The 17,725-nt window shown below is 33.7% G+C and overlaps 1 protein-coding gene across 1 annotated transcript in view; it reads left to right on the forward strand.

Moving 5' to 3' along the window:
* The first annotated feature begins 983 nt into the window (after positions 1–983).
* The window catches only part of Slc6a14 (solute carrier family 6 member 14), a 50,938-nt gene continuing 34,196 nt past the window's right edge, over positions 984–17,725 (forward strand). Inside the window, exons 1-7 of the mRNA XM_004648263.2 lie at positions 984–1,204; positions 2,186–2,351; positions 5,215–5,346; positions 7,435–7,599; positions 8,768–8,903; positions 13,142–13,274; positions 14,878–15,018. Coding sequence (XP_004648320.1) covers positions 1,157–1,204; positions 2,186–2,351; positions 5,215–5,346; positions 7,435–7,599; positions 8,768–8,903; positions 13,142–13,274; positions 14,878–15,018 — 921 coding nt within the window. The 5' untranslated portion in view covers positions 984–1,156. The remainder of the gene's footprint in view (positions 1,205–2,185; positions 2,352–5,214; positions 5,347–7,434; positions 7,600–8,767; positions 8,904–13,141; positions 13,275–14,877; positions 15,019–17,725) is intronic.

Consider the following 17,725-nt stretch of genomic DNA (forward strand, 5'->3'; position numbering starts at 1 on the left):
TTAGATGAACCTCATTAATACTTTTTTCTTACAACCTCCCATAGTTGCATCATGAGCTTTCTCCTACCTCACTAGATTTCTGAAGGCCATTATTCTATTACAAATGGAAAGTTCTTGTCATCCAGTAAGGAACAAAGGAACTATACATAAGATAGAGAATTTGTTTCCCTGTTGATTCTTCTGTATGCATGGATTTACACAATGTTTTATAGAATTGCTACCATCTCTTACCACATAGCTTGAGTTTAAATACTTTGAGTTTTTCATGAAAATGTTCTACATAGGTAAACAGCATTATAATGAATATTTCCTCTCTAGTCAAGCTGAGATGTTTATTTACTTTCTAAGTTTCACTATTCTTGCAGACTGGAATCCTTTGTTAGGGTTAGAATTTCCTATAAACCTGCTCAATAATTTGTTTGAATTTGATGTCTTTGAAATACTACACAAAGCCATCGTTGTAAAAGGCAAAACTGTCCCAAAGGCTGAAAAAGAAGCCTGAGACGTAGACTCAAAGTCGGTCTTTTCAGGCAGAGCCAGCTGAGTAATATTATCTTAGCTGGCTGTTTTTTATGTGTCTAATTCAGGGGATTTCCTTTGGGAACAGCATTTGCCCTGGGAGATGAAGAACTTTCTAGTGAGGGACAAAACGTTGGGAATGCACCTAGGGTAAGATGCTGTGTGTAGAGATATCTTCGTGAGCCGAATGGACCCCACAGATTGTGCCCTTTCTGCCTCCAGCAGCAGGGGAGATCCGCACTTGGCCTCAGGACAGAGATTTCACTGAGAGGCAAAGTGAGAAGGAAGTGGGTAACCCAGGAAAAGAGACAGGATTTCTAAGACACCTTCACAGCTCTGAGTCAAAAGCTGTCATCTGGGCTCTGGTTGCTCCACTCCTTCACAGCCCAGCCCTGTCCTGGGGCAGGGAACTGCTACATGCAGGATTATGCATGGGAAACCAGAGCCTCACTTTGGTCCCTTCCGGTAATGGACACTACAGGGCTGGTGGAGGGGGGAGGTCATTCCTCCATAAATGGTTCCACCCCCGGGCAAGGTGGCTCACTGGCCAGTAACAACGGAGGAGTGTGCACCTGCTGCCCGTCAAGATCAGCCAGACTGTGAGAAGAGGCAAGGTGGAGCAAGCAGTCAGTGAGCCATGGACAAATTCAAGTTCCCGAGCTTCTTCAAGGGCAAGAGAAAGGAGGTAGGGGTCTAAGAGGCAGGGGTCTGGGAGCTACTGGAGGCATGGAGGGCACAATTAGAGAATGCTGAAGAGAGAGGGTTAATCTTTTATCCTTTTTGTCGCTGCTCTCTGTTCTTTAAATTTCTGCTTAACTATTTTTAAGTGTACCTAAAGTGGCCCCATAGAGTAGGGGAAAAAAAGACTAGCTCTTATGTTGCTAGCCAGGTAACTTAGGACCACCTCAGCTTTGCTTTGTGAGTCCCCACAAAATCCTGTTCCCTGTACTTTTCTAGACTTTGCCCATGTGCTGCAGGGAAACACAAAAGTGCACTATACTTACCTCATCTGAGGAAACTTTCATTCCTCAGAGCAGCTGACAAGGGTGGGAGGAAAACCTTCTGCTCCTACCTTCAGCATGGGAATGAGAGCTGCTCCCCCTGATGGAACAGAACACTTGTCTCTGTATATGTTTCTGTGGCTTTTCTGAAAGGACTTATTTTGCTCCAACACAAGGTAGACAGTTAAACTTCCCTTAACTTGAAACATGCAAAAGGTTGGAGCACATAAGCAAGGACTGTACAATTTCTTTTTTACTGTAGTAGAAGATACATTTTATCCTTCTCAAAGATTTGTTACAATCTCAGGTAGTATTGATTTTTTATAATTCATTCTTAAAACTTTTGTATTTGAAAAGTGATTTGTCCACTTTTGCTCGCATTTCTTGTTAACACAACATATAACATTTCCATTCACATTTGGGTGGTCTCAGCTGAAGACCACAAAATCCTGTTCCCCATGCTTCTCTAGAAGCAACAGAAATTTTTATTTCAAGCATCTGTTTTGTAAGTGTGTACAGGCAGACACATCACCAACTCCAGTTTTTTTCCTGTTAGATACAGTGTTCAGTCTTTGTTCTTTCTCCTACTTCCTTTCTGTGAAATTTGCTTCTTTGGGGTTTGTGATAGTAGAAAGACTTGTATGTTGTTCTTTTTCTCTCCTCAGAGAGAGGTGACTTTACCTGAACGTTTACACAGTGATGAAAATGATGAGAATCAGGACCGTGGTAACTGGTCAAAAAAATCAGATTATCTTCTGTCTATGATCGGATACGCAGTGGGATTGGGAAACTTTTGGCGTTTCCCATATCTGGCCTACAGCAACGGTGGAGGTAACCTCTTGACATGATTTTTCCTCTAATAGTAATTGGGGTACCATATGGTCTAAGAGGATATTTTGAGAGCTAAAGAAAAGTATACAATGGAAGAGAAGAAGCAAGTGTACTACATTTATTATTAGACTGTAAACTACTATATCAGGTTAGTAATCTGGTTTCAAAATATTCCCAGATAGAAACTTCATAAAAGCTTTACACTTCTGGGCTTCTGATTTGACATCTCATGAAATCTTGAGCAAAGACTTCAAAAAATTGTGCATATTTCTATGATAATCTATTCAGCCTCAAGTGGTGCTTTGTTTAATTTATAGATGAATCCAAGGGGAAAACTAGTTCTATTCAGAAATTCAAATAAATTGTTTGATTTAGTAGAATAGACATTACATTTTTGTAACTTTAAGTGTGGAAAAATAATTGAAAGGTAATTAAACAATTAATATTTTAAGTAATATTTTTCCCAAAGTATATTGATCATATAAAAGATCCTCCTAAAATACAGTAGAGTTTAGTTCAAGGCTAGGTTTTTTGTTCTTGTAAAAAAATCCTATTTATACACTGCAATCACTAAGGTAATTTGTACAAAAACAAGTAGAAAAATACCTGAGGTGTCATACTAAGAGAAATAAAATAAATTACACAATCCACTAGTAATGTCAAAATTTTTTACTTGCAATGTATTTTATTCACTTGTGCTTACAGGAAGTAACACATTCAGTAATGCGTTTAGGGTAAGTATTAGCTGAAAAATGAGATAGAAATCACAATCATTCTATGTTCAAAGGTTCAGTGTATTGAAAAGAAGCACATAGACTTATTTTAAATCACTTCTTCTCATATTTAGGTTAAAAGCTTCCCTACACTTTGAGAACAACACCCAGTATGTCTCATATATTTCTGGGATTGTATTAAACTACTTTTAATAGAGAATTTAAAAATACACCCAAACAAGCAGCGTTGTCTGCCGTGTGCTGCTCTTTCTTGGCCATTTCATTTCCTCTAAAAATTAATATGGCATATTGTTGTTTAGTTTTTAAGTATCTTATCATTAGGTAATAGAGAATCCAGATTCTCTTGATTGTTGTGTCATCCCTCAAGAAGAAGAATATGAAATTCAAACTTGTCAGCTGTGACTGAGTTTAAAATATGGTCAGGTTTGGAAAACTACTATTAAAAATCTGGAAACAGGGCAGCCAGATAGCTCAGTGGATTAAAGCGTCTGCTAAGGCAGGCACAGGGCTGTTCTGGTCTCGCCCCTGGGGAGTGCTGAGATGATGACTGAGACTAGGTGTGGTGGCACGTACCTGTAATCTCAGTGCTTGGGAAGCTGAAAACAGGAGGATCACTAGGAGTCTGATCTGTGTAGTGAGAACCTGTAGACCTTGTACCAAATACATTAAACAAACAAACAAACAAAAATCTGGAAAAATTCACATTTGCAGATTCTTAGTAGTTTATGCAAAAGAAGTGTCATGATATGTTAAGGTCTGATATCATCCTTTGCTACTACTATATTATATAGACCATTTGTCAATTATATCTATTGTTAATAATGGAATACTAGATCAGAAAAACTATATAAAAATAAACAGAAAAATCATTTGTTTTGAAGTATCGGCCAACTCTAGACTGATAAACTTTTGTTTATAGTAATAAATAAGTGGAGATATTTTGTGTTATTTTTCTTCATATTTATCATTGGTAGTACTTACACTCCAGTTAGTCATAGTAATGAGAGTGTGCTTGTTGCAACATGTGTGCACACATTTTTTTCTCCATGGCCTAATTACTTCTTCTATGGTTAGCATTCAAGCAAAGTCACTTAAATATAGGTATTCGAAAGCAAATCTATTTTGAAGGTTGCAAAAAAGTATTTCTAGACACAGTGTCACAGTACCATATTATGAATAGTTGAGGTCAGCCTTAACATGAGTAAATGAAACATATGAAATACAAACATATATTTTATCTATTAATTCATATATCACTTTTATTAAACAAGACTTCCAAAAATATTAATGTGTTTCAAATTCTGCCCTTGTTTCCATTTTTTGTCTGCTAAATCTTTCAGTGCGCACTGCTGTGCCTAAAATTGCACAGAAAAAACGTACAATGAGGAAGGTTTAATGGAGAAGGGATGGGATAAAGGGTAGCAGAATTGATTCCTCTGAAAGTGAAAGATAACTATGACCATGCCTGTACATTTCAGATTTTTCTATGAAAACCACTACATTCTTATTCACACTTAGTCTTGTAACTATTTGGAAATTCATGGATTTAATAGCAATAATTTCTACTCTGAGCAACGTTTAGCATTTGGACACACAATCTTAAAAATTGACCATTATTTTGAAAGAGAGAAGGAGCTGAAAGTACCAATAAACATTTGGTATGTGGCTGGCAAATTGCCAAGTGTTTCCACCTAATTGTAGTATTTGAACCCTTCCCAGAAACTGATGACATTGTATTTTTTCCACTGTTATGAGGAATATAAGGTTCAGAGGTTAGGTAAATTACTTGAGGTCATATGAATAATAAATAGTAGAGCAGCATTTTAAACTAAGCTTTTACATCACAGATTGTGGATATTCACATCCTACATCTTACTTTTTTAATATTTGCAACAATTTCTTCAGATAATGCTATCATCCTAATTTCATAGATGATAAATTTAAGGTTTGAAGAGTCAGGTACTATCTCACAGAAAATAATAAATTTGAGAACCAGACCTAGCACATTCTGATTCCAGTGTATCAGGTGGCTTTTGCATTATTATTCTTGTTGTCAAGATACCATCAGGATTTTGAAATTTAATAGAACTTCTGTGTGGTTGTTTTGTTTTTGTTTTTGCCTTTCCTAGGTGCATTTCTAATACCGTATGCAATCATGCTGGCATTGGCTGGCTTGCCATTGTTTTTTCTGGAGTGTTCATTGGGTCAGTTCACCAGTCAAGGCCCTATTTTAGTTTGGCGTAGTGTGCCCTTGTTTCAAGGTTGGTATTAAAATGTTACCATCATCATGATTATTACTTGGTGTCTGTATATAGTTTTCTTCAATTCAAAGTCAAGAAATGTTTAAAATTCTTCCAAGTTTGATTGCATGGAATTTGAGAACAGAATGGCTGTTACTAGAGGATGAGATAGTCATATAGAAGGGAGACGTGCTGGCCAGAGAATATAGGGTTATAGTTAGATAGAAAAAAATGTTTCAAAATACTTATAATCTACAATTTTATAAATTCAAGAGTGAGCGTATGGTAACTATAGTTATGTCAAAATATTGAACTCTTGAAAATACAGATTATCAGGGCTGGACAAATAGCTCAGTAGATTAAAGCACCTGCAAGCAGGCTCAGGGGTCAGGGGTTCAATCCCCAGGCCTGCTGTCCTGGCCCCGCCCCTGGGGTGCGCTGAGAGAGAGCGTGGTGGTGTACACCTGTAATCCCAGTATTTGGGAGGCTGTAAACAGGAGAATCACTATGAGTCCAATCTAGTAGTGAGACCCTGAGTACACTGTAGACCCTTCCCTAAAATATTAAATAAATAAATACATAAATAAAATACAGAGTATCTATGTTTTCAACAATTAAATGATAGCTATGTGTGCTTGCTTCAGCAGCATGTATACCAAAATTGGAGCAATAGCTATGTGAGGTGATGAATTTATTAATTAGCTAGAGTTACCCATTCCACAATGTATCTATACTTAAAAACCCATTAATGCACACGAAAACTACAATATTAGCTTTTTTTTTTTTTTGGCGGAAGTGAGTATTGAACTCAGGCCCTTCCGCTTGCTTAGAGAAGCACTTATTCTACTGAGCCACCTCCCCGGCCCCTATAATATTAGCTGTTAATTAAAATTAACAGATCCATTAATTAAAATTCAAATGATATTCTGGCACCTTAAGACAAAGGAACTCGTTTATACCTCTCTGTATAGTTTAACAGCATAGAATTTATAAATCAGAAGTTAATTTTGTTTGTTTAACCTTACTGAGGACATGGGAAATGTTAGGAAGGACATGAAAGATGTTTATAAGAGAGTCATGCATTTTCCTAATTTCATGTTTAAATTATTTTAACATATAGCTTGTTCTGCATTATTTTTTTTGGCTCTAAATTTCAAGAACTTTTATTTTATTGGTACTCTGGCTCTTTTGAAGTTCTTCATATAAAGATTTTGTCTTACTACCTTTACACATCGTATAAAAATACTTTTTCAGAAAGTTGAAAATCAGGTTACCATTTTTTCTTATATGCTCCTAATAGATTAGGATACTGCTAATGCCCGGAATGCCTCTGTTGTTCTTAAACATCAAACTACTATTTGCAATGATTAAATATCATTTTGAAATGTACTACCTGATGAACACTATTTGGCAAATTTCAGTGTGACACAAAACTAAATTCTTGAAGAGGCGAATAGAATATTGTACTGAAAAATTGAAGTAGCTACTTAAAAAGCTAGTCTTAAGCTTAGGAGTTGCATTTAATATAGTAATCTTTATTTTAAACTACTGAATTAAATTTTGAGTGTTTAAATTCAGATTGTTACTGAAGAACTGAATTTTATTTACCTATACTTGTAGAAACACTGCATTGTGTCTTCTCAAGACATTAATTAAAGGGCTTCATTTCCCCTTGTCAAAATGCAGGCTTAGACATACAGATGTAAGCACTGGTCAGTGTTCCAAAAGATTCAAGTTTTGACTTAAAAATTACCAATGTGCCTACTGTAACAAGAATTTGCAGACTTTAAAAAAAGTATAATAGATATAGGTTTTACATGCATTTGATTGTTTCAAACATGCCTTTTTCCTCTGCCTTATTATCTCTTCTAACTAACTGAAGAATTTTATTAGGAAACCAATTGTCTAAATAGTTTTAAAATGGAAAGAAAGACATGTGGAGAGTGCCATTTCCCTCTACCCCTGATTTCACTCCTTGAAAGGAAGGAAACAGTTCTTGAAATCATTTTTTAAAATTTAAATATATATTGTGGAAATTGAGATGAAATTGTATAATCAATTAGCAAAATAAATTTAATTTGAGTATACTTTTGTTGTTCTCTTTTCCAGGTGTGGGAATTACAATGGTTCTGATATCCATCTTTGTGACAATATATTATAATGTTATAATTGCATATAGCCTTTTCTACCTCTTTGCTTCCTTTCAAAATCCACTGCCCTGGGCAACATGTTCACCTCCTTGGTCAGATAAAAACTGTAGCAGATCACCAATAGGTAAATTTCATTGATTTTATTTTTTAAATATTATCCACTCCATATCATTTCTTCTAAATAAGGGTCAAAGATTAAATAATTTTCTAACGAATTTTGGTGCAATTTTAAATGGTTCATAGGTCATAAACTAAAGCAGAGCAGAGAATATATAATCAGAATTCTCAAGGGAAACCAAGAATGCTAAACTATGGTGAGAATGTCTTTCAGGCCTAAGCTTTGGGCAGGAGAGAAATGCTTCAGAAAAGAGTTAATGCTTCCTATGTCAACATGCAGAACCTAGAAAAGTTGTTGCTGTTATTGATGCATAATGTATTGCTCTTATTGGTATATATATATATATATATATATATATATATATATAATTTGAATTTTTGGAAACTTTAACTGTGCTGTCAACTTTGGAAAAGTTATCCCAGTTTACCTTATTGAGTTAGCATTGTACAAAAATTAACAGCAATATTGGTCAAGAAATGTTAAAACTTATTTTTTTTCCATTTGTAAAGGGGTAATGCACTGTATTAAATATGTAAGGTCTTATCTATGTGGGTTTGATTACAGAAACTAATAAAATATCCTCTAAATTAAAAAAACATATTGACAGTCTGTGTGATAATGCAGCATCAGTATTGTATGCTGTTAGCAGGTTACACATCAGAGGATGAAGTTTTAAAGAATTAACAATTTTGAGAAATTTTAAAGTATCCATTTGTTTATTTAGACTAGATTGGTTAAGTCCAGCTATGTAAAGTTCTTTGTTTATAAAATAATTTTATTGAGGAACAAATAACAATGAGATAGTTTCAGAACTGATTAGGAGGACAGTTTCAATAATTAATACATTGCATATTGTTGTCTTCTTAGTGGTTAGAGCCCCAAACTTCAACTGTAACAATTATTATTGTGTAGCTGATATTATTACAAATACTGTTACAGTTTAAAAGGGAAGATAACATTATACTCAGTTTTACCTTAATAGTAGTCTATTTCAGATACTGAATGACAGTATTTCATTATATTTGTCAAATAGTTTTACTCTACCTTCACAAAGTAACAATTTAGACAATAGGTTATATAAATATTTTACCATTGAATCTTTCCCCCCCAGGAAGTACTCCTTTAAAACTAAATACATAACTGTTTCTGTATTTCTTCTTTTTGTCATTTTTAGTCACTCATTGTGATGTAGATCTAGGAACAGAGGTCATCCACGTTAATATGAGCTGGATGGATGCCAACAATTTTACCTGCAGCAATGGTACTGAAGTTTACCAGCCAGGACAACTTCCCAGTGAACAGTATTGGAAGTAAGCGATTCATTTCCTAAACAGGCATTATTAAAAATATTTTTTAAGTAAGGGACAATGCTATTTTGGTCATTGTCTTCTTTAGCTCACATAAATTGAAAAAAGAATAGAAATCATAGGGAATTATATTTCCTTTTATTTAAATATTTGTCTATCCGAAAAGTAATTATTTATAAGACTAGGACTTTGTTAACAATGTGGTTTTCATAAATTGGTTGTTCAATGGACAGTGGACTGTAATTATTTATTTATAATGTCCAGTGTTAGGAATTGATTTCTAAAAATCATTTCAACTACAAGAGAAAATTTTAATGGTAAACAGTTGGACAATGGATAATGTTAGAGGGCAAAATTGTTAAGACAACATTTTCTCAATATCTGCTTTGCATACTATTGCTCTTGCATGGTAAGAATGGGTACACAGGGTTATATTTACTAAATCATCCTTATTTATGTGTATTCATTACCCTTACCTAGTATTTTTGAGTCTAATACTGAATGAACTCTCTTTAATGCACATGCTATTGCCCTCTCTAGTTTCTTAAAATGTTTTAATTTATTTTAATTGATGTATTGAAGCATTAATCTTGTGCATATTAGTGTGGATAACATATAATGCTTATATCAGGTTAAATATACCTATGTTTAATATATCTATGTGCTTAAACATTTATCATTTCCTTTTGTGAAAAATTTAAAAAAGTGTTTTATAGCTTTTGAAATGTACAATACATAGTTATCATAGTCTCCTTACTGTACAATAGTACACCAAAACTTCTTGATCTGACCTAACTATAGCTTAGTGCCTACTGGTCAAACTTTCCCCATTCCCATCCTCTGATTTACCCCCTTCTAGTAATTATTTTTCAATTTTAAATTCATGTGAGACCACCTTCTTCAGATTTCATGTGTATATGAGATCATATGGTATTTTTTATTCTGTGCCTGGCTTATTTATTTATTATTTTTTATTTAATATTCTTGAGAAAGAAATAGCAATGAGACAGTTTCAAAACAGGTTAGTAGGACATTTACAACAATTCATACATTGCATATTGTTGTCTTTGTAGTAGTTATTCATAGTTTAAGATGTAGACATGATATCTTGTCTAAACACTATTAGTACAAATCTTTCTTCTCATTAAATTAAGATAAAGTAGTTGCATATCTATCCTATTTTGCATATACAGATATATATTATATATACTTATATATCATATAAATACATACATATATATGTATTTTTTTCATTACAAAATGGTTATTTATTTATTTATGTATTTGTGGAACCAGGAATTGAACTCAGGCCCTTGCGCTTGCCAGGGAAGCACTTATTCCACTGAGCCATCTCCCCAGCCCCTAGTCCTTTATTTATATCCCACTTTTTTGCTTAGTTTTGTCAGAGATGGGTATTCCATTGTCATTTAAATATTGTAGATGTGTGAATTTAGCAAAATAATCCAGTATAGTCCAGTACTCCATAATAGTAGTGGGTTATCCATAAGACTGGCAATGTCAGAAGTTGTTGACTTGAGCCTTTTACAGCTCAGTATATTAATATGACTTTGCTTTTTATACCTTGTTTTTATACTTTTCTGCTGGATGGTTAAGACCAAGATAAAGCAAGACCTATATAACAAAAAATGCAACTTTTGTATTTGACAAGGTCAGTCAAATGCCCTCAGGATTTACCCTGAAACCCTATACAGTAGTTTGTAGATCTTTTGTCAGTGTCAGCCATCTGGATGAGTCATAGCCATTGCTTGACCAGTTTGCTCTTTGTGAAAGCCTGAGAGAATGTTTTCTCTCTAGGTGACTCTCCTTAGTGTGCCTGGCTTATTTAAATTTAAAGAACACTCTCTAGTTCCATCCATGTTATCACAAGTGATAGGATTTTATTTTTTGTGTGACAGGAAATGTTCCATTATTTGTGATATATTTTTTGTCCATTTATGTTGTTTCACATGTATGTTGCAATTTTTTCCATGTCTTGGATATAGTGAAAAATGTTGCAGAGAATGTAAAAGTGCATATGTCTCTGATATACATATTTCATTTCTTTGGATATATATACCCAGTAGGCAGATTGCTATGTTATATGATAGATCTACTTTTTAAAATTTTATGAGGACTCTCTATACCAAATCCCATATTGTGAATTTAAAAATTTTTGAAATTTCCAATGTTCCAGTTGTTTTTCTTTTTGTCTTTTAAAAAATTTTATTTTGAAGAGTATAGTAATAACTATATGACATTAGAAATGGTACACATTTAGAAGACAAAGATGACAAGTATTCAAGCATGATTTTTGTATTACACGTAGCTGTCCTTGATGAAGTTGCTTAATTTGCAGATATCAGCAACATCAAGGTGAAAATTCTACACATTAACTGCTGCTTTCAAAAAACTGATGGAAATTTCAAGTACAATCACTTCAACCATCTTGTATATATACTTGCATGTTTTTCCCCTGACTTATTTTTCCTATCTTTTGTCCTTCCTCTCATCTCTGTAGTTTAATCTCTAAGTTCTATTTCTTTCTGTTTTACTATATCGGTTATAACTTTCAGGCTTTATTTCTTCTTTCGGGTTCTAAAAAAAAAAAAACAAAAAGAAAAACAAGAGGGACAAGAGCAAAAAATTTAAGGTTTCTAGAAAACAAGCGATAATATGAAATCATATGTCCAATCTTACATAACTATTTCTCTTAATCTGAGCAACAGGTTTGACAATAAAAATAGATATTATATCAACCATTGTTAATCAGCTATTCTTGTTCTGAAAAATCTATAACAATATATTACTCTCTAAAACCACCAAAGAAAGAAAGAAAATCTATAACATGTGTATTATTTCATGTTACCCTGTTTCTACATTGTTTCTGATTTTTGTTGTTACTTTTTTATTTTCAAAATGAAATAATAAAATCAAATTAAAACAACAACAAAAGTGAAAAAAGTTCAAAAACATTGAGGTAAGAATAGATCTTTGGCTCTCCAAGGAGAGTAAATTGCTTCCAGATGATTCAGGTAGGTCTGTAAGTAGCACTCACTAGCCGGGGCAGGATACTTGTGCATCATGGATCCATCGCTGTGATCACGTGGTTGGGATTTGCCCTTTCCCTCATCCTGTTCACTCACTTCTCCCCAGAAGCAGGGGTTGTTGCAAATTTGAAAACCAAGAGATAATAAGGAAGGCATAAACACTTTAGATTCACTACCCAGAGGGAAGAAAAGTGGATCCTGGCTGGCAAAAATAAGAGAGGAACTCAAGTCTCTCGAATAAACCTACAGGCTCAGAGGAATACATTTTACCAATTTCTTTAAGAAACTTCACAATCAGACTGCTGAAAAATTTTCCTTACCATAGCAAAGATACTTGACTATAAAGTACTGTTTGCCCTGTACTCAAGAGTGTACACATTTCTATGAAAGAACTGGCATTATTCATATCATCTTTACATTTCAAGTAGATGTATTTTATTCTTGGATACACATACATTCAATGCAAGTGTAGAGAGAAAGAACCATAGTCTTATCATGTACAATTCTCTGTTGCTTAAAAAAAATAAAAACTTTATTTATTTCTTGTAAAGCTCACCAGATTGACATTAAATTACAAAATGGGCGTTCTGAAAATTCATATCTTGAAGGTTTTGCTTCAGTTTGAAGAAGGAAAATTTTAGTAAATTAAGATGCAATGACTTTACTGCCTCTTTGTAACTCTCATTTAAAATTGGATATACTTTATTACTGAATATTTTCTAAAATAAAATCTTTATAACCAAAAAAATGAATAGATCTTTGCAGATTGCTAATGAAAATCATGGAGTTTTACAGAAAGACTGAAAAGATGGAAAAATGGGAACAGTAGGAAATAAATATTTAGCATAATTTTAGATATTTCATTCATTAGTTCAACTTGAGAAAATATTATATTGAGTCAAATGAAGCCATTTGATATAAGGTTAGTTTTCCTCAACAAAAGAACTCTACATATTATGGGATTATTAGAGAATTTTGAAATTTAGATTCACTGTGGTGATCTGTGAGGTACACAGCATGGCATTTTAATGAAGTTTTTGTCCTTTTATACAGTAGCATCTACTAATACCAGGTCCACAGAGCATTGATATTAGCATATAATATTCATAGAGCTTCCCCTTGGATTAACACTTTACCTAATTAATTTTTATAGATAAATAATTTTGTGTTCATAAAAGAGCTTATATATTTCAGTAAAGTGGCACTTCAACGGTCAAGTGGAATAGATGAGACTGGAAACATCATATGGTATTTAGCATTGTGTCTTCTTTTGGCATGGATCATAGTTGGAGCATCTGTAATTAAAGGAATTAAAACTTCTGGAAAGGTAATTATTGAAACACCATAAGTAAGGTTGCAACTGCCTTTCAATACCATTATAATTAAATGTGAAGTATTGTCAAATGCATGGTTTATCCATAATGCTAACATTTTAAGATGCTAAAAGTTTTCTATGTGGGAATCTTAGTTTTAAGTAAATAGGATTACTGCTACTATTAGAAATAGTACAAACAAAAATTAATAGTGGATTTGTGCATTACTCACTAGCTTTGCTCTTCTGAAAAATATTCTATTTTATCTATTAATTGTTTCAGTTTTAAACTTTTACAGAACACACTGACAAATTTAGAAAACATGAAATTTTCTCTGTGAGAAGTTTCATAGTACCAAGAAGAGTGAATGTTTATGAGTCTTTTTGTTTGTTTGCTGTTGGCTACATAGTTCAGGCCAACCTTGAACTCACTATGCAGCCCAGGCTGACCTCAGAATTTCAGTAATGCTCCTGCCTCAGCCTCACAAGGGTTAGGGTTACTGGAGTATGTGTATGTGCTTTTAGCTAACAGCATAAATTAATCTGAAACGTGGAGGACAATAATCCTGTGGGTGTTAACTTTGTATTTCTAGTGCAACATCTAGCACATTCAATTAATGTGACATTGTAGTGAAACATGCTGTTAGATCACCAAAATAACGTGAACACCTCAAGCCAGTGGACATTTCCCAACGTGTCCCAGTTGCACATTTCTGAGTGCTTTGGATCCTTTTTAATGTTACTATTGGAAGAGTCCACTAAAGGCAATTTACCTAGGCAATTATTTTTATTGGTCTCTGGGAGATATTTTAAAATCATTTCCCTATGGATATTATCAAACACAGGACACCCATGAAGCAAAAAAAATCCACATTTATGAAAAGCCAGCCTGAGTAGCATTCTGTTCAGGTGGAACCTTGTGTTTTTTAGAAGCAGAACTCTAGAGTGTGTGCTGTCAAACTCACATAATGGGAACTTTAAATCACATGTATTTATATGCACTTTAATAATGATTTCATGGGATTTGGATATCTATTAAGAGAAATTTTCCTTTTCTTTGGAGACTGAGTAAATGCTAAACATTGCAAGTCTTAATAAGTTTCCTTCATACCTTATACAATAATATACTGAAAGGAGACATTCCAATTGGTTCAATCAGACATTTATAAGAATTTTTTTTTCTTTTTGAGACAAGGTTTCACATTGTGGTTTAGGCTGGCCTTGAACTTCAATTTGTAGCCCAGGCTGACCGTAAACTCATAGTGGTCCTCTTGCTTCAATCTCTCAAATCCTGAGATTACAGGAGTGCACCACCACACATGGCTATAAGACTATATTTAAGAAAACATTTCAACTAGATTCAAAGTTATCACTATTGGTGTATTACTTACAATATGACTTGTCATGCATCAAAATGATTTTGGAAATAGATCATTTGAGTGTAGTGAGAACAGAAATAAGAAATTATAGCAACTTTGATATTGATATCTTCAGACTTACTAATACCATTATGAAAATCTCCAGTAGTTTGAGTATTTGAACTGGCAAAAAGTTTACTTGACTACAATTATATACCCTGGTTTAAAATGACACTAAGTTTTGATGTTTTTCTTGGCAGGTGGTATATTTTACAGCTATTTTTCCCTATGTAGTTTTAATTATTCTTCTAATACGAGGTGCAACTCTAGAGGGGGCATCGAAGGGAATTTCCTATTACATTGGATCTGAATCAGACTTCTCTAAGCTTATGGAAGCTGAGGTAAGACTTTACTTTGATTTAAAATTTTCTGAAGAGGTAAACCTTGAAAAAATCATTGAAACTCTTTGTTTTCATCATGAAGTAGTAGCCTGCTAAAAGAGTATGCAGTTCAATTCCTTAGAGTTTCTGTACACTAGGATTTCTAACTATCTATATAGCCTGGCACTGGTGCTTTCTTTTTTTAATTTTTGGTTTTTATGTATTTTAGTACAGGGTCTACAGGGTGTCACTATAGAGATAAAATTCATAGTGATTCTCCTGTTTTTAGCCTCCCAAACGCTGGGATTACAGGTACACGCCATATGCACAATCTGAGTTGCTGTCTCAGCATGCCCTGGGGGCAGAGCCCGCATGGCACACTGGGAATCTAACCTTGATTGCTGTGCCTGTCTAAGCAGGCATTTTAGTTAGCTGAGTTATGTGGCCAACCCACCGATGCTTTCCTACTGGACGTAAGTTTTCACCAAAGGATTTAAAAATCCTTTGCATCTTATTTGTTTTTCTTTTTCATCAACAGGATTTGGATTATAACATTTTGAAAAAGAATAGTGTATAAAAACCTACACATTTTTGGTCAGGACTGTGTGATTTATTGAATATATTTACTTTAACATTAATTTTTTGTTCAAATTTTAATAATCTAATAAATTTTAAATTATTTTCAAACATCAGTATGCCAAAAGTGAATTTTGCCTAATGGATTATAAAGTCAAAGCACAAATTTGACATTGATTAAATATTCTATAAAGAAAACCGTTACTTATCTTAGAAACATTAGAAAGTGCCATAGATATGAGTTGAGTAGCCGTCATGTAAATACATTCTCTTTCCAGGTAATACCTGTGTGTCATGGGGACATAGAAAGTTTGAAATTTTAACTGCAGAGTGGACTAAAAATAAGTGTACCTTAGATAGTATTATTGTACTGATATAGCCTGTGTATTTCACATTTATTCTAGGCATTTATTTTTTATTTTTTGTATTTTTTTTAAGTAAGGATCTACAGGGTCTTATTACGTAGATTGGACTCCTAGTGATCTGCTTGTGTTCAGCCTCCCAAAGACCTGGGATTAGAGGCCCATGCCAGCACACCCAATCTCAAGGTCTCAGGGTGTCTAGGGGGTGGGACCAGCATGGCATGGCATACTGGGGATCAAACCCCCAGCCACTGTGTCTGCCTAAGCAGGTGCTTTAATCCGCTGAGCTATTTGACTGGCCCATTTAAATCACATTCTTGGCACGTGCAAAGCATCTAGTTAGTTAAAATCTTACAGTTTTATGTTAAAATCTAAAAAAGCTATACTAATACTTTCTCCCGTACTAGTAATGGTAACTGAAATGGATAGTAATCTTAGTTTGTAATGGTGTTTCTGTGGAAATAACAATAATTTCTAGCAATTGATAATTTCCTTTCTAAATGTGATCAGATATTTGATGATATGTTGTAGAATTTTTTGGTAGTAAATGCCAAATTTATCAGCTTTATGCATAGGAATTTATTATTAATATTTTTTTGAAACTGAAATTTACATTTGTGGTCTTTGGTTTCTTTCTATCTTTGTTTTGTTTTGGTGGAACCAGGGATTGAACTCAGGCCCTTGTGCTTGCCAGACAAGCGCTTATTCTACTAAGCCATCTCCTCAGTGTCTTTGGTTTCTTTAATTGTTCTCAAAAGCTTTTACTCAATGATCATTCATGATAACTCTAAATTATTTAGAACCATGACATATTACCACTGTGTTGGAGATTAATGTGATATGTCTCTGGTCATTTTAATAGATTTCTTTATTTATGTTGGGCATCACTTATATTAACTGTGCTAGTATTTTCTCAACACAAACATTAATTTCAATGGCATGTTAAATAACAGAAAATTGGAATTTGAGATTCTGTTAGGTTATTGAATAAGATAAAGTAAATTAATGCACTTTTTAAAAGGTAAATTCATAGAAATATGACCTAATACACAATTACTTTAAATACTGTTTTTATACTATCATATTATAGTTGCAACATTTTCTCTAAGAAGCAGGCCCATCATTTTCTTAAAACTTAATTACTTTGAACACAATTGAAAAGCCTTTTTGTCCCCTCCCACTTTGTAAAAGGTCTATGGCAGGATAGGGGGAGGGGAAAGGGAAGAAAAAAGAATTGAGATATGTTATGTGCATGTACCAACACCCCATAAGAAACATAATTATTGTGTACTGCAAACATGAACAAAGGAAAAATAATTAAAGAAAAAGAAAAGCCCAGTGGTATTCTTTAAGTGGTTATCACAAGACTCAGACAGCTGACTTTATAGTTATAGAAAACTATCTTGACAAATGTATATGAATATTTTATATAGCTCTATGTTTGAGTTTCTCTATTATTTAAAGGTTCAGAGCTGCACATAATTGAACAATTAAAATTTCATGTAGATGAAATGTAACATTTAGTTCTCCCAACCTTCCATGGTCCAGCACAACACTTCTCTTTCCTTGGGGTTTTCTGATAATTATAGTCACTTTTCTTAGATCATTTTTGCTCCTCATGATCCACATTTTATTTTATGTTTTTTTTTAGAGCTGGTTACTTTATTTTTATTTTTTTTCCATAATTTTATTGAGGAACAAATAGCAATGAGACAGTTTCAAACCAAATTGGTAGGACAGTTTCAATAATTAACACATTGCATACATTCTTCCTAGTGGTTAATTGCTGT

The sequence above is a fragment of the Octodon degus genome, unplaced genomic scaffold (genome assembly GCF_000260255.1).
Source record: "Octodon degus isolate 3935 unplaced genomic scaffold, OctDeg1.0 scaffold00378, whole genome shotgun sequence".
Taxonomy (NCBI): domain Eukaryota; kingdom Metazoa; phylum Chordata; class Mammalia; order Rodentia; family Octodontidae; genus Octodon; species Octodon degus.